Source organism: Rhinoderma darwinii, chromosome 3, assembly GCF_050947455.1.
Source record: "Rhinoderma darwinii isolate aRhiDar2 chromosome 3, aRhiDar2.hap1, whole genome shotgun sequence".
Taxonomy (NCBI): Eukaryota; Metazoa; Chordata; class Amphibia; order Anura; family Rhinodermatidae; genus Rhinoderma; species Rhinoderma darwinii.
In genome coordinates, this window is record NC_134689.1 from 403,260,806 (window position 1) to 403,278,679 (window position 17,874).

Here is a 17,874-nt window from a genome sequence, read left to right on the forward strand (position 1 = left end):
GCAATATATGGACACTATCTACAGAGGACACTGTGTGTGGCACTAGCTACATTAGTACTTTATATGTGGGCATTATATTATATGGAGGCAACTGTGGGGGCGTTATACTGTATGGGTGAAGCTATAGGGGCATTATACAGTATGGGGCAGCAATGTGGGCATTATACTGTATGGGGGCAGCAATGGGGGCATTTTAATGTCTGGGGCAGCTATGGGTTCATTATAGTGTGTGAAAAACACATATATGAAAGGACCCTGGGTAGTTGGCGGGCACAATATAATAACTAACAACTAATTGCCAACAGGCAAGAAAGCCCTATTTCCCAACTACCATATAACTGAATAGATATAAAATGAAATTCTGTATTAGGCTATATTAAGAAAAAAGACAGACCCCCACATATAAGATTAAAATTGTCAATGCATGACGCTAGCTAAATATCATAGGTGATTGCTACAATGTGCAGAGGTGTAGATCACCTATTGATCGGACCAGTACGAGGGCTGCAGTGTGCAGCAGTCAATTCATGGATTAATCCAACAATGTGCCGAGCAGCCAGGCATGAAATGAAAATGAGAAAAGCCCCCCCCCCCCCCCCCCCCCGACATGTTTCTCTACTGCTGTAGCGTCCTCAGGGGCTATCGGGGCTAATGACGGCGTGCCGAAAACATCTCCCCCCGACATGTTTCGCTCATTTACAAAGAGGGACAAGTGAGGCTACGAATGAAATAACGTCAGTCAGCCAATGGGAAAAGAACGACCGCGCATGCGCCCAAACAGGGACATAGCGGAAGATCTCATCGGAGCCGGAGGTAAAGGTAAACTGCGCATGCTCAGGGACTTAGCCTGAGAAAAGAGAATCCGCGCATGCGCATACGCCCATGGATAACACGACCATGCACATGGCTGCGTCCATTATTATCTATGGTCCCGGACCGCAGAGCACGGCTGTAATTAGACAGGTCCGTTCTTTCTGCGGTCCGGGCTCCGGGGCCATGCACGGACCGTGGAAACCACGAATGTGTGCATGGGCCTATAGAAATGAATAGGGCCGTTATTCTCCCGTGTGCATGGGGCCTAAATATTTTGGGACTGCAGCGGTTGTACATGTCCCTTAGGGGTTAACCAAAATTAGTAAAACATTGCTGCTTTTTTCCAAAAACAATACCCCACCTGTCCACTGTCTGTGTTTGGTATTGCAGCTCCAGTGAAGTGAAAAGGAATGAGCTGCAATTTATGGTCAAAGCCAGGGTGTCGGGGGTGGGGTGCCTTATTACTGTACCGGGCTCACATCATTAACAGCAGCCACAGTCCCCCATCTCAATGACAGCAAGTGCCCCCGCAATAATTTCAGCTACAGCGCTCAACAACAGTGACAGCCACAGTAGCCCCATCCTAGTGACAGCCATTGTGCCCTCATCTCATTGACAGCCACAGTGCCCTCACCTCAGTGACGGCTACAGTGTCCTCATGGCTGTTACATCCACAGTGCCCCATAACAGTGACAGCCACAGGGCACTCGTAACATCTAAAGCCATTGTGCCCCAATCTTAGTAACAGTCATGGTGCCCCCACAACAGTGACAGCCTCAATTTCTCCATAAAAATGACAGCAACGGTGCTCCAATAAGAGTGACAGCCCTCATAACAGTAACAACCACAGTGTCCCTATAACATTGACAGACAGTGCCCCGCAATAGTGGCAGCCGCAACTCCCCCGTAATAGTGACAGCTACAGTTCCCCCAAAACCGTAACAGCCACAGTGGTCCCATTACAGTGACAACCACAGTGCCCCCATAACAGTGACAGTAAACGTGCCCCATAACAGTAACAGTCACAATGCCCCCATTACAGTGACAACCACAGTGCCCCCATAACAGTGACAGTAAACGTGCCCAGTAACAGTCACAATGCCCCCATAACAGTGAGAACCACAGTGCCCCCATTACAGTGACAACCACAACAGGATCAACCACAGTGCCCCAATATCCGTAACTCTACATAACCGATCACCTTAAATTTCTTTTCACTTTGACATTGGAGGGGGGGGGGGGGTCATAGCAGATTACATACAGGGCTCTGCTGTATCTTCTGTGACAGCGCCACCCCCGGGCTGCGTGTGTTATTGCAGCCACGCTCCATCCTCCCGTTCCAGAATCTCATCCTCTGTCATGTAGAATCTGTTTTTATTTAGTAATAAATATAATGAAGATCAATCATGTTACACAATAATAGAGCGGAGCGGGGGCGGGGCTGGGGCTGAATACTTTTTCGAGACTCTGCATGTTGCACCCTGAGCTGCGCTCCCTGGATTGTTATTCTTCTTTTTTCCTCCCAGTGTAGGTGGTTTACCACACAGTATACAGCGTATACTCCCCTATAGCTGCCGTATGGAAGTGAAGAATGGAGGGGGTCACATACTGGTTTCAATTCTTCCCACTTTTCAATATCTTTTCTTGCTGTCAGGGAATGGAAATATTATTGTGTACAAGCATAGAAACTAAAAATCAGTCCTTACCTAGTTACGCTCACACAGCTGAGGGGTTGTTACAATGTATGTGTAGGAAAGAGCTTCCAGCCTGGAGATGAGAAAAGGATTGTCTAGACCAGGGGTCTCAAGCCCCTGGGGCTGTCATCTGCGGCCCGCGGGACACAGAGCCGCTAGTACAGGCTCTGCTCCGAGACTCTGGAATTCCCTGACATCGCTGTCCACATATGGACAGTGTGTCAGGGTCTTTCCCAGAGCGGAGTCCCGGGCAGAGCGGTAGTATCGGCTCTGCTCCGGGACTCTGTGGAATTCCCTGACATCGCTGTCCATGTTTGGACAGTGTGTCAGGGTCTTCCCCAGAGCGGAGTCCCGTGCAGAGCGCTAGTACAGGCTCTGCTTCGGGACTCTGTGGAATTCCCTGACATCACTGCACATATATACACAGTGTGTCAGGGTCTTACCCAGAGCGGAATCGAGGGCAGAGCGCTAGTATTGGCTCTGCTCCGGGACTCTGGGGAAGCCTCTGACATCGCTGTCCATACATCGACAATGATGTCAGGGGCTTCCCCAGAGCAGGAGTCCCAGTGATGTCAGGAGCACCGCTGGAGTCCCAGGAAGAGCCTACTAGCGCTCTGCCCGGGACTCCAGCTCTGGGATTGCCCCTGACATCTCTGTCCATATATGGACAGTAATGTCAGGAGCAGAGCTGGAATCCCAGGCAGAGTGCCAGAAGCAGCTCTGCTCCGGGACTCCAGCTCTGGGCAAGCCCCTGACAGCACCGTGGTAGCATCTGCGGAGGGCACTGTGGCAGCATCTACAGAGGGCACTGTGGCAGCATCTACAGACGGCACTGTGGCAGCATCAACAGAGGGCACTGTGGCAGCATCAACAGAGGGCACTGTGGCAGCATCTACAGAGGGCACTGTGGCAGCATCAACAGAGGGCACTGTGGCAGCATCAACAGAGGGCACTGTGGCAGCATCTACAGAGGGCACTGTGGCAGCATCCACCGAGGGCACTGTTGCAGCATCCACAGAGGGCACGGCGGCAGCATCTACAGAGGGCACTGCTGCAGCATCAACAGAGGGCACTGTGGCAGCATCTACAGAGGGCACTGTGGCAGCATCCACCGAGGGCACTGTGGCACTATCTAAAAGGGGCTGCCCAATCTTGACATGTGTGTCTGCCAAACGCTGCTAACTGAGTATTATTATAGTAATATATTGTTATAGTATTTCAAATAACTAATTGATTAACAATAATTTTGTGTTGTATCAAATTTGAAAGTAATGCGGCCCATCAACTTCCCATTTTTCCTATATGCGGCCCACTTACCCGGCCGAGTTTGAGACCCCTGGTCTAGACTGATACAATGTAACGCCCCGATCATCATGTGACTCACTGTTCTCCTGGATTCTGTAAATAAATGGTAACATTTATGGGATACATATGGAATGTCACAGTTTCAATACCTCTGCTTGCTGTCAGTAAATGGAGACTTGGAAATATTTTTGTTTACATTCAGAGGCTGAAAACGTATATAATCCTGTATATTCACACGCAGAGTTTTCAGGCTTATTTCGGGGTGTAAACGCCTCAAAATACGCCTTGAAAAACGTGACTGATACGCAGACAAACAGCTTGCCATTGTAATCAATGGGAAAAACGGCGTTTACTTGAGACGGGGCATTTTTTACGCTGTGGTTTTAAAAAACGGTGTGTAAAAATACGCCGCGTAAAAAGGAGCAGGTCACTTCTTGAGCCGTTTTGGAGCAGTTTTTCAATGTGTCAATAGCTCCAAAATAAGCTCTAAAAATGTCTGAAAATCAGAGGCTGCTTCCCCTGAAAACAGCGCCGTCATCTCCAGCTGCTTTTACCTGTCAGTGTGAACATAACCTAAGGCGATATTCACACCACAGTGAAAAAAAATGTCCATTAAAAACTGATCAACTGTCCGTATTTCATGGCCGTTTTGCATCAGTGTCTCTAAATTTTCATCCATTTCCAGTCCGTCTGTCCGTTTTTCACAGGCGTTAAAAAAACTGATGATTTTAATTGGTCAAGATTTTTTTGTCCCAACCCCCTGAAAACACCCACAGGAAGGTCCCACGTTCCCCCAGACACGATTTCCTCCGGCGTTCACAGCATGGAGACCCTTGTTGATCCCCTGGTTTTTCTGCATTGATTTCTGGGATATTTATAGCTATTTGTGGGCTGCAATGTCCTCAGTATTTGTCCACGTTTATTTTCGCCACGCTCCCGCTACCAGTATTGATCTGCACGTGTCAGGCTGTCCAGCCTTTTATATTACAATGTATAATTTAAAGGGCTAGGCTAATGGATATGTGCTGACGCTCGCACTCACACTGTTCCTGAAGATGGTGCCACACAGTGCCAATGTAGATAGTGCCACACAGTGCCCATGTATATTGCCATGCACTGGTCCCTGTAGATAACGCCACAGACCTCTTGTAGATGATGCCACACAGACCCCTTGTAGATGATGCCACAAAAAACCCTTGTAGATGATGCCACACAGCCTCCCTGTAGATGCCACGCACCTCCCTGTATATGATGCCACACAGCCTCCCTGTAGATGCCACGCACCTCCCTGTATATGATGCCACACAGCCTCCCTGTAGATGCCACACAGCCTCCCTATAGATGCCACACACCGATGCCACACACCTCCCTATAGATGCCACACACCGATGCCAAACACCTCCCTGTATATGATGCCACACACCGATGCCAAACACCTCCCTGTATATGATGCCACACAGCCTCCCTGTATATGATGCCACACAGCCTGCCTGTATATGATGCCACACAGCCTCCCTTTAGATGATGCCACACAGCCCCCCTGTAGATGCCACACACCTCCCTGTATATGATGCCACACACCCTCCCTGTAGATGCCACACACCTCCCTGTATATGATGCCACACAGCCTCCCTGTAGATGCCACACAGCCTCCCTATAGATGCCACACAGCCTCCCTGTAGATGATGCCACACACCTCCCTGTATATGATGCCACACAGCCTCCCTGTATATGATGCCACACAGCCTCCCTGTAGATGATGCCACACAGCCCCCCTGTAGATAATGCCACACTGCCTTTCTGTAGATGCCACACAGCCTCCCTGTATATGATGCCACACAGCCTCCCTGTAGATGATGCCACACTGCTCCCCTGTAGATGATGCCACACAGCCTCCCTGTAGATGATGCCACACAGCCCCCCTGTAGATGCCACACACCTCCCTGTATATGATGCCACACACCCTCCCTGTAGATGCCACACACCTCCCTGTATATGATGCCACACAGCCTCCCTGTAGATGCCACACAGCCTCCCTATAGATGCCACACACCTCCCTGTAGATGATGCCACACACCTCCCTGTAGATGATGCCACACACCTCCCTGTATATGATGCCACACAGCCTCCCTGTAGATGATGCCACACAGCCTCCCTGTAGATGATGCCACACGCCCCCCTGTAGATGATGCCACACTGCCTTTCTGTAGATGCCACACAGCCTCCCTGTATATGATGCCACACAGCCTCCCTGTAGATGATGCCACACTGCTCCCCTGTAGATGATGCCACACAGCTCCCCTGTAGATGATGCCACACAGCTCCCCTGTAGATGATGCCACCCCCCCATTGTAGGTGATGCCACACAGACCCCCTATATATGCCACACAGCCCCAAAGTAGATGATGCCACAAAACCCTGGTGTAGATAATGCCACACAGACCCCCTGTAGATGATGCCACACAGACCCACTCCCTGTAGGAATTTTCAGGTACTGTCTCACGGAAAATTCACTACAGTTGACCACTATGTATAATGCCCCCTGTCCTAGCGCCACACTAGCCTTGTAGTGGGCGCAACAATACACTACATTTAACTTTCGGCTGCCCTACATACTCACTGATGCAGCGCCGTCTCTCGTCTTCTTCAGGTGTGGACACTCGTCTGCGCGGCATCTGCGAAGGCGGCGCGATTACGTCATTGCGTCGCCTTCGCAGAACCCGTGAAGACCACACCTGAAGAGGGCGCTGCATCGGTGAGTATAACGCCGATGGCCAGAGAGGGAACTAGCAATTCCCTTGCCAGTCCCCATGTCACAGATCAATTTTTAACGGTTGTTACATGTATTGACAGCCAGATCAAACGGATCCATTGTCTTCTATGGGGGCCGTCTGGCCGTGAAAACGGCCAAAAATAGGACATGTCCTATTTTTCGACGGCCAATATTCATGGGCCGTTAAAAATATCGGCAGTGTGAATACACCCATAGAACATCATTGTTCAAAGAACGGCCATCGCATGGCCGTTTTTAACTGTCGTGTGAATGTAGCCTTATCCATTTGACAGCTGAGGGTTTGCTACAATTTCTCCATAATAATATAAATTGCATTGGACTTTGCTTTCAATTGCTCACCATTTGCAAGAGCTCTGCTTGCTGCCAGCAAATGGGAACATTCTTGTTTATATCCAGAGACTAAAAAAAGCTGTTCATATCTAATGGTTTCTAACAATTGTACCCAGTCTAGACAAAAACACATCCGCAGCATAAACCTCTAACCAGTTTGTTACAATGTATCAGTGCAGGTAAAATATATCAGTCTGGAGTCCAGAGAGGATACAATGGTAACAAACGCTCAGCAGTGAAAAGATTTAAAAGCCTCTGCATGTCAAGAAGAATCTTTTCATATACTTATTTACTGACAGCAAGCAAAGATCTTGAAAACAGAGATTCTTTTGACCAAATTCTCCCCACATTTTTACCATTTATTCCCTGAATCGGGAGAACAATAAGTCACATTATTTTATAGAGACGAATGACGATGGGAAAGTCCGAAGAATCAACTGAAAGTGAAACCTTAAAGAGACAATCACATTACGAGGAGCGAACTAGACCCAGTCCTGGCGAGACGCGCGGAGAGGGAGGAGAGTGAGAGTTGTACTCTGAGACAAAGGACGCTGAGGGTTGTATGAAGGACCTTGGGGACCTGCATCTAATGGGTTAAACGATGTCGTTCCGGAGTTGTCGTGTCGGGATGTGGAGTCCAGCATTGACTTTTCTCCTCTTTCTGATATTGGAGCTGATCGCGCAGCCAGGTATGTGCCTCACCTGATACTGAACCACAGCTGCGTGTCCAGATGTAGCAGGGCCGAGTCTGTCATTCAACCGTTTCTTATTATACACCAAGTTAATGCAGATCTATCAAAAACTACAGACATATAATATACACATGTAACATATAGTGAGATCAGGAGCTATAAAAGTGAACTCAGCTCTGCTACATCCAGACGCATAACTTGAAGCCCCTGGGCCCCAGTACAAAATCTGTAACAGGACCCCTCGTTTACCATGTACTATTTATAATCCCTGTCTTCTTATGTGTCAGAGGGACCTTCGGGCTCTCTCAGGCTGGGTGCCACTCATACCGCTGCACCCTCTATTGTTATGCCCCTGGCTACTTCTGACAAACTCAGCTGTGCTGCTTATGTACCTTTATATACATAGTAATGTTGTTCCTGTCCTATCACCTGCTTACAACTGCCCCTTCTTACATAGCTAAAGTAATGCAGATCACAGATTCAACATGTCAGCTTGCTGTCAGTGAATGAAAACTGATTTACATCTAAAAACATGTACTGGTCACGTCCTGGTCACACAGTTGCATGACCAGTATTTTTTGTTTGTCACAAGCTGTATGACAATGTGATGTGTGTTGTGTGGCATCATTACTCAGGCACTGTGCGTAGAGTAGGGTACTTATACATATTTTCTACTTTATGGCACTATTTCATAGGCACTGTATGGAAGTGTTATATGGGTAATGTATGATAGTGTTATGATGAGTGTAGGCACTGTATGGCAGTATTATGGTAAGGGTATGGTAGTGTTATGTAGGCACTGTATGGCGGTATTATGGTAAGGGTAAGGTAGTGTTATGTAGGCACGGTATGGCGGTATTATGGTAAGGGTATGGTAGTGTTATGTAGGCACTGTATGGCGGTATTATGGTAATGGTATGGTAGTGTTATGTAGGCACTGTATGGCAATATTATGGTAAGGGTATGGTAGTGTTATGTAGGCACTGTATGGCAGTATTATGGTAAGGGTATGGTAGTGTTATGTAGGCACTGTATGGCAGTATTATGGTAAGGGTATGGTTGTGTTATGTAGGCATTGTATGGCAATATTATGGTAAGGGTATGGTAGTGTTATGTAGGCATTGTATGACAGTATTATGGCAAGGGTATGGTAGTGTTATGTAGGCACTGTATGGCAGTATTATGGTAAGGGTATGGTAGTGTTATGTAGGCACTGTATGGCAGTATTATGGTAAGGGTATGGTAGTGTTATGTAGGCATTGTATGGCAATATTATGGTAAGGGTAAGGTAGTGTTATGTAGGCACTGTATGGCAGTATTATGGTAAGGGTATGGTAGTGTTATGTAGGCACTGTATGGCAGTATTATGGTAATGGTATCATAGTGTTATGTAGGCACTGTATGGTAGTGTTATGTAGGCACTGTATGGTAGTGTTATGTAGGCACTGTATGGCAGTATTATGGTAAGGGTATGGTAGTGTTATGTAGGCACTGTATGGCAGTATTATGGTAAGGGTATGGTAGTGTTATGTAGGCACTGTATGGTAGTGTTATGTAGGCACTGTATGGTAGTGTTATGTAGGCACTGTATGGCAGTATTATGGTAAGGGTATGGCAGTATTATGGTAAGGGTATGGTAGTGTTATGTAGGCACTGTATGGCGGTATTATGGTAAGGGTATGGTAGTGTTATGTAGGCACTGTATGGCAGTATTATGGTAAGGGTATGGTAGTGTTATGTAGGCAATGTATGGCGGTATTATGGTAAGGGTATGGTAGTGTTATGTAGGCATTGTATGGCAATATTATGGTAAGGGTAAGGTAGTGTTATGTAGGCACTGTATGGCAGTATTATGGTAAGGGTATGGTAGTGTTATGTAGGCACTGTATGGCAATATTATGGTAAGGGTATGATAGTGTTATGTAGGCATTGTATGACAGTATTATGGTAAGGGTAAGGTAGTGTTATGTAGGCACTGTATGGCGGTATTATGGTAAGGGTAAGGTAGTGTTATGTAGGTACTGTATGGCAATATTATGGTAAGGGTATGGTAGTGTTAAGTAGGCACTGTATGGCAGTATTATGGTAAGGGTAAGGTAGTGTTATGTAGGCACTGTATGGCAATATTATGGTAAGGGTATGGTAGTGTTATGTAGGCACTGTATGGCAGTATTATGGTAAGGGTATGGTAGTGTTATGTAGGCACTGTATGGCAGTATTATGGTAAGGGTATGGTAGTGTTATGTAGGCATTGTATGGCAATATTATGGTAAGGGTAAGGTAGTGTTATGTAGGCACTGTATGGCAGTATTATGGTAAGGGTATGGTAGTGTTATGTAGGCACTGTATGGCAGTATTATGGTAATGGTATCATAGTGTTATGTAGGCACTGTATGGTAGTGTTATGTAGGCACTGTATGGTAGTGTTATGTAGGCACTGTATGGCAGTATTATGGTAAGGGTATGGTAGTGTTATGTAGGCACTGTATGGCAGTATTATGGTAAGGGTATGGTAGTGTTATGTAGGCACTGTATGGTAGTGTTATGTAGGCACTGTATGGTAGTGTTATGTAGGCACTGTATGGCAGTATTATGGTAAGGGTATGGCAGTATTATGGTAAGGGTATGGTAGTGTTATGTAGGCACTGTATGGCAGTATTATGGTAAGGGTAAGGTAGTGTTATGTAGGCACTGTATGGCGGTATTATGGTAAGGGTATGGTAGTGTTATGTAGGCACGGTATGGCAGTATTATGGTAAGGGTAAGGTAGTGTTATGTAGGCACTGTATGGCAGTATTATGGTAAGGGTATGGTAGTGTTATGTAGGCACTGTATGGTAGTATTATGTAGGCACTGTATGGTAGTGTTATATAGGCACTGTATGGCAGTATTATGGTAAGGGTATGGTAGTGTTATGTAGGCACTGTATGGCAGTATTATGGTAAGGGTATGGTAGTGTTATGTAGGCACTGTATGGTAGTATTATGTAGGCACTGTATGGTAGTGTTATATAGGCACTGTATGGCAGTAGTATGGTAAGTGTATGGCAGTATTATGTAGGCACTGTATGGCAGTATTATGTAAGCACTGTATGGTACTGTTATGATAAGTGTAGGCACTGTATGGCAGTAATATGATAAGTGTATGTGTCATGGCGCGGGGTGTGGACCCACTGGGCCGTACCGTGTAGCGGGATAGTAGCTGATAGCACGGGATACAGGGTACAGGCAGCAGGGACAGGGTAACACTGGGAACTGGAAAACACTGGGAGACCATTTGCAAGACAAACTTTAGGCATACAACAACGCTCAGGCAAGGATCAAGTGGGCAGAGCCTTTTTTATAGTCCAACAGCATTCTGGGCTAATAATTAAATAATGACAGCTGGACGCGTACTGGCCCTTTAAGGCCGTGCACGCGTGGGCGCGCGCGCCCTGCGGGAAACAGTCCCAGAACCCGGAAGTGAGTGCCGGCGTCTCCCTGGAGGGAGATGTCGCCGAGAACACAGATGTCCATGGCCAGGGCCGTCAGAGGGTAAGTCTGAACGACGGCCCTCGGCCATAGACGTTACAGTATCCCCCCTCTTACGCCCCCTCTTCTTGGGACCAGAGCGGGAGAGAAATCTCTTTACGAGGACAGGGGCATCGATGTTCTCCTCTGGCTCCCAAGAGTTCTCCTCTGGACAAAATCCCCTCCAATCCACCAAATAAAACGTCCTTCCTCCCACTTTTTTGGTGGCCAGGATCTCCCTCACTTCGAAAGTCCCAGACCAACTGCAAGGAGCCACTGCGGAACTAGGAGTCCTGGAGTAGCGGTTCAGGACCACGGGCTTCAGCAAGGAGACATGGAAGGAATTAGGGATCTTGAGGGTAAGAGGCAGCTGAAGCTTGTAAGAAACAGGATTGATCTGTAGCAGAATCTCGAAGGGTCCGAGGAACCTGGGAGCAAACTTGCAAGACGGCACCCTCAGCCGGATATTCCTGGAAGACAACCAGACCTTCATACCTGGAAGAAACTGGGGAGGTTCTCATCTTCTAGTGTTTGCCTTTCACTTCATGCGGTCCACTGCCAGCAGAATAGAAGATCGTGTCTGTTGCCATATCTGCAGAAAGTCCCTGAAGGTAGAGTCGGCTGCAGGCACCTGGGACATAGTAGAGCCAGGCAGGGGTATACAAGGAAGTTTGCCGTAGACGATGAAGAATGGACTGGAGGTGGTGGACTCACTAGTATGGTTATTTTAGGAGAACTCAGGAGCTGTACCAAGTCATCATGCCATCTGGAGACAAAGTGACGCAGATAGTACTCCATAATTTGGTTACACTTTTCGACTTGTCCATTGGAATGATAAGCTGAAGAGAAGTCCAACTTTACACCGAGGAGGCTGCAGAGTGCTCTCCAGAACTTCGAGGTGAACTGGACCCCTCGATCCGAGACAATATTCAGAGGCAAGCTGTGCAGACGGAAGATGTGTTGTATGAAGAGGTCGGTCAGTCGAGCAGCAGAAGGCAGACCAGTCACAGGAACAAAATGAGCCATTTTAGAAAATCGATCCACCTCCATCCAGATCACACTGCATCCTGCAGCGAGAGGCAGATCTGTGACAAAGTCCATAACAGCATGCCACCAGGGGGCATCGGGCAAAGGCAGTGGTTGGAGCAGACTGGCTGGTCTGGAGTGGGAAACTTTGTTTGCTGCGCATACCGTGAAGGAGTAGACAAAGTCCATGACGTCTTTGGGCAGCGTGGGCCACCAGAACTGACGGACAATTAGGTCTCGGGTCTTACGAGCACCCACGTGACCTGCCAGCTTGGAACTGTGACACCAGCGAGGCATTCTTCCTCTGTCTGCCAGACATACAAAAGTCCTTCCCGGAGGAATGTCTCTAACTTGCAGAGGGTTAACAGAATAGATGCAGGAAGGGTCGATAATATTCTGTGGGGACTCCACCGTGTCCTGTGTTTCAAACGACCTAGACAAGGCATTGGCCCTCACATTCTTGTTGGCAGGTCGGTAGTGGAGTTCGAACCGAAAACGAGCAAAGAACAGTGACCACCTGGCCTGATGAGGATTCAGCCGTTGAGCCGTCTGAAGATAGGTCAGGTTCTTGTGGTCCGTGAAGACCAGGATAGGATGAGCTGCACCTTCTAGTAGGTGTCTCCACTCCTATAGGGCCAGCTTGATGGCCAGTAACTCCCGATCCCCAATCGAGTAGTTGCGCTCTGCGGGAGAAAACAGCTTAGAATAGTAGCCACATACCACAGTCTTGCCTTTCAAACCTCTCTGGAACAAAAGTGTGCAAACACCAACAGAAGAGGCGTCCACCTCCATGGAAAACTGTAGGGACACATCAGGATGATGAAGAATAGAGGCTGACGTGAAGGCCTTTTTTAAGGTTTTAAATGCGACTTTAGCCTCTGGTGTCCATACCTTGGCATTCATGCCCTTTTTAGTGAGGGTGGAGATGGGAGCTGTCAAAGATGAGAAGTTGGGAATGAACAGCCAGTAGAAGTTGGCGAATACCAGGAAGCGTTGTATGGCCCTTAAGTCTTGGGGGCGTGGCCACTTCAGGACAGCCTTTACCTTCTCAGGGTCCATTTTAAGACCCTGATCAGAGATGATATAGCCCAGGAAGGGTAGAGACTTCTCTTGGAACACACACTTCTCCAGCTTGACTTGACTCTGATAAGTCACAAGATCTGGGGAAAAAATCAAAATGTCATCGAGATACACGACAACACAGACATAGAGGAGATCACGAAAAATGTCATTGACAAATTCTTGAAACATCGCGGGGGCGTTACACAGGCCGAAGGGCATGACCTGATATTCGTAGTGTCCATCACTTGTATTAAATGCAGTCTTCCACTCGTCACCCTGACAAATCCGGATTACATTGTAAGCCCCCTGCAGGTCTAGCTCAGAATTTTTTTTCACCCCCCCGTATGCGATCAAAGAGTTCTGAAATCAAAGGCAATGGGTACCTATTCTTCACCGTGATCTGGTTGAGGCCTCGGTAGTCAATGCAGGGTCGGAGGGATCCATCCTTCTTCTTGACAAAGAAAAACCCGGCTCCGGCCGGGGATGAGAATTTTCGTATTAAGCCCCTCTCCAGATTCTCCTAAATATGTAAGCCAACATAGACTGGGTCTCAGGCAAAGAGCGAGGGTATACCCTACCGTGAGGAGGGGACGAATAAGGAACCAAGTCGATAGGGCAATCATATGCTCGATGTGGTGGCAATGTCTCTGCTTCCTTCTTGTTGAAGACATCTGCGAACTGAGAGTAACAAGGGGGCAACCCTGTCAATGACTGATGCGGAGAAGACTGAGGTGGATGGACATGCACCAGACAGCGGTCGAGACACTTGGGACCCCACTGGAGAACCTCTCCAGAGTTCCAATCCAGGACTGGGGCGTGTAGACGGAGCCAAGGCAAACCCAGCAGCACGGGGTTGACGGCCTTGGGCAGGACAAACAGGGAGTTGAGTTCAGAGTGAAGAACTCCCACTTGGAGTCTTAACGGCTTGGTCACAGACAAAACTGGGTCAGGCAAAGGCAGTCCATCTACCGAGGCAACGATCAATGGCCTTTCCAGCAAAACAGTGGGCAACTGAAGAAAATCCATAAGGTCTTGGCAGGTGAAATTGGCTGCAGAGCCAGAGTCCAGGTAGGCAGAGACTGGATGAGGTCTCTCGCCAGCGACGATGGTCACAGGAATGAACAGTTTGGAGGAGAGTTCTCTATTAAATGCAGTATCGCCCAGGGTTGTCTCTCCAACCAATCCTAGGCATTGGGGTTTTTTGGTTTCTGAGGACACAGACGCACGACATGGTCAGCGAGCCCGCAATATAAACAGAGTCCAGAGGTGCGCCTGCGCTGTTTCTCTTGAATGGACAGTTTAATCCGATCCACCTGCAGCGGAACCTCGGGCGGGAGAGAAGAAGAAGGCAAGAGGGGTTGCTGGAAGTTGGGCGCCAGTCTAGGAAGCCGTCTCTCCTGTCGAACCTCTTGAGATCTCTCTCTGAGCCTTATGTCCACTCGAGTAGCAAGTAGAATCAGGTCGTCCAAAGCAGCTGGTAGATCTCGAGCAGCAAGTTCGTCCCTGATCTCGGGCGATAGGCCATGCCAGAGGGATGCTACCAAGGCCTCATAGTTCAAGGACAATTCTCCTGCCAGGGTCCGGAACTGGATGGTGTATTCGCCCACGGGGGCGTCCTCCTGGCCAAGGTTAAAGGGAATGTGTCACGAAAAAAAAAAAAATTTATGTTTTTGCTTTTAGTATGTTATTAAAATAAATTTTAATTATTTGTGTTTTTGTGTTTTACTTTTAAATTTTTTCTTTTACGTCTCTATGGGGGCCGCCATTTTGCGATTAACGACACATACAGAAATGGAATACGGCACATACATCCCCATAGAGAATGCGAACGGGAGCCGTTCCATTCACTATAGCGTACGCCATCTGTGTGGGAACGGTGCATACGCCGCTCCCACACAGTCCAAAAGGAAGGTCTTTAGCCGAGCGACTTCCAGCGCCATTTTCATGTGGACCGGAAGCCGCGGCCGGACAGTAAGATGACTACTTCCGGTCGCGGCTTCCGTCCATATGTTCAGAAGCAAGGACCAGGAGCGGAGGGAGCGGACGGAGCAGAGGCAGCGGAGCGGAGGCAGCGGCGGCGGCAGGAGCAGGTAAGTTATGTTTGTGTATGTTCGTGTTATACTGTGTGATTACCCTGTATCTAATCCTCCACTGTGCATTCGCTCAAAAAATGGCGGAACACAGTGTAGGAAGTTTGAACATTCAACCCCCTCCTTTCTCCTGGCACTAGCCAGCATAAAGGAGGGGGCATTGTGTGAGCACACTAGAGCGTGTGTGTCTACACCAAATTTGCAGCATAAAACAATGAGGTTGCTTTACCACATTGCAATGCTGTAATTTTGGGAATTGCTCCCTCTAGTGACCAGCACATGGAAATGTTATAAATTAGAATCTACTTGTGACTTGTGACAAAATATTAAAAAAATTAGAACAATGTGTAATCATTTATTGAATAACAGTTTAACTAAAAAAATATATATATAGTTTTCTAGCGACACATTCCCTTTAAAGATAGCAGTGACTGCCGACAAGACTCGTCCAGGCTTCTTGAATATGGTACGGAAAAACCGCACTAACCCCTGGAAGTCTCGGGTCGGTGTCGTTCCCAGATTGGATTCGCCCACGTCAGGGCCTTGCCGGCAAGTAGAGATATAATGAAGGCTCCGTCTGAAGGAAATGCTCGGGCGTGCATAGTGAAGTGGATATGGCATTGGTTCAGAAACCCCCTGCACGCACTTGTGTCTCCATGGAACAGAGGTGGCAATGGCAGCGAGAACCGAGGATCCAAACCGGAGCTGCCAGGAGGCGTAGCAGGGGGGGTCGATTGGAGGAGCTCGAATAGGAGCAGTGAAGGAAGTAGCTAGCGCCCCTATCTGCTGTGCCATGGAGTCTACTGCCACAAGGAGTTGATCGTGTCATGCTCACAGATCCTGCAGGTTGAATTGACCAGGGGGGTCCATGAGCGTACTGTTACGGCACGGGGTGTGGACCCACCCGCGTAGCGTGATAGCAGCTGGCCGTACACCCTGCCAGAAACAGTTCCAGAACCCGGAAGTGAGTGCCGGTGTCTCCCTGGAGGGAGATGTCACAGAGAACACAGATGCCCATGGCCGGGGCCGTCAGAGGGTAAGTCTGAACGACGGCCCTCGGCCATAGGTGTTACAGTAGGCACTGTTATTATAAGTTATAATGTTATTATAAGTGTAGACACTGTATGGCAGTACTATGATAGGCACTGTATTGTGAGGATAATTTATTTCAGTTACTTATATAGGGCCAACATATTACGCAGCACTGTACTGAGGTCCTCTTTTTTTACTGTCCCCATTGGGGCTGACAATCTAAATTCCCTATTGGTATGTGGGAGGAACACAGTGAGAACATACATACTCCATGCAGATGTTGTCCTTGGTTGGATTTGAACCCAGGACCCCAGCGCTGCTAGGCTAACCACTGAGCCACCGTGCTGCCCTGTTAAGTGTAGGCACTATATGGCAGTAGTATGGTAAGTGTATGCCAGTATTATGTAGGTACTGTATGGCAGTATTATGGTAAGGGTATGATAGTGTTATGTAGGCACTGTATGGCAGAATTATGGTAAGGGTATGATAGTGTTATGCACTGTATGGCAGTATTATGGTAAGGGTATGATAGCATTATGTAGGCACTGTATAGTAGTAGTTTTCTGGTGAGTGTATGGTAGTAGTATTATGATAAGTGTATGGCAGTATTATTGTAAAGGTATGGCAGTAATTTGGTACGTGTATGGTAGTAGTATTATGATAAGTGTATGGTAGTAGTATTATGATAAGTGTATGGCGGTATTATGGTAATGGTATGGTAGTGTTATGTAGTCACTGTATGGCAGTATTATGGTAAGGGTATGGTAGTGGTATGTAGGCACTGTATGGCAGTATTATAGTAAGGGTATGGCAGTATTATGGTAAGGGTATGGCAGTATTATGATAAGTGTATGGCAGTATTATGGTAAGGGTATGGTAGTGTTATGTAGGCACTGTATGGCAATATTATGGTAAGGGTATGGTAGTGATATGTAGGCACTGTATGGCAGTATTATGGTAAGGGTATGGTAGTGTTATGTAGGCACTGTATGGCAGTATTATGGTAATGGTATGATAGTGTTATGTAGGCATTGTATGGCAGTATTATGGTAAGGGTATGATAGTGTTATGTAGGCACTTTATGGCAGTATTATGGTAAGGGAGTGATAGTGTTATGTAGGCACTGTATGGTAGTAGTTTTCTGGTGAGTGTATGGTAGTAGTATTATGATAAGTGTATGGCAGTATTATGGTAAGGGTAGGATAGTTTTATGTAGGCACTGTATGGCAGTATTATGGTAAGGGTATGGTAGTGTTAAGTAGGCACTGTATGGTAGTAGTATTCTGATGAGTGTATGGTAGTAGTAGTAGTAGTATGATAAGTGTAAGGGTATGGCAGTAATTTGGTAAGTGTATGGTTGTAGTATTATGATAAGTGTATGGTACTACTATGGTAAGGGTATGGACAACTTAGACAATGGTCCTACAATATTTGAAAGTGGTTTGAAACAACTCCATACCTATATTTAAACCAATTCGAGAAAATGAAGTCATAAAATACACAAATACACAATAAGCAGAATATTAT

The 17,874-nt window shown here is 47.3% G+C and overlaps 1 protein-coding gene across 1 annotated transcript in view; it reads left to right on the forward strand.

Moving 5' to 3' along the window:
- The first annotated feature begins 7,358 nt into the window (after nucleotides 1-7,358).
- The window catches only part of LOC142748403 (uncharacterized), a 34,948-nt gene continuing 24,432 nt past the window's right edge, over nucleotides 7,359-17,874 (forward strand). The window contains exon 1 of the mRNA XM_075855503.1: nucleotides 7,359-7,625. Coding sequence (XP_075711618.1) covers nucleotides 7,538-7,625 — 88 coding nt within the window. The 5' untranslated portion in view covers nucleotides 7,359-7,537. The remainder of the gene's footprint in view (nucleotides 7,626-17,874) is intronic.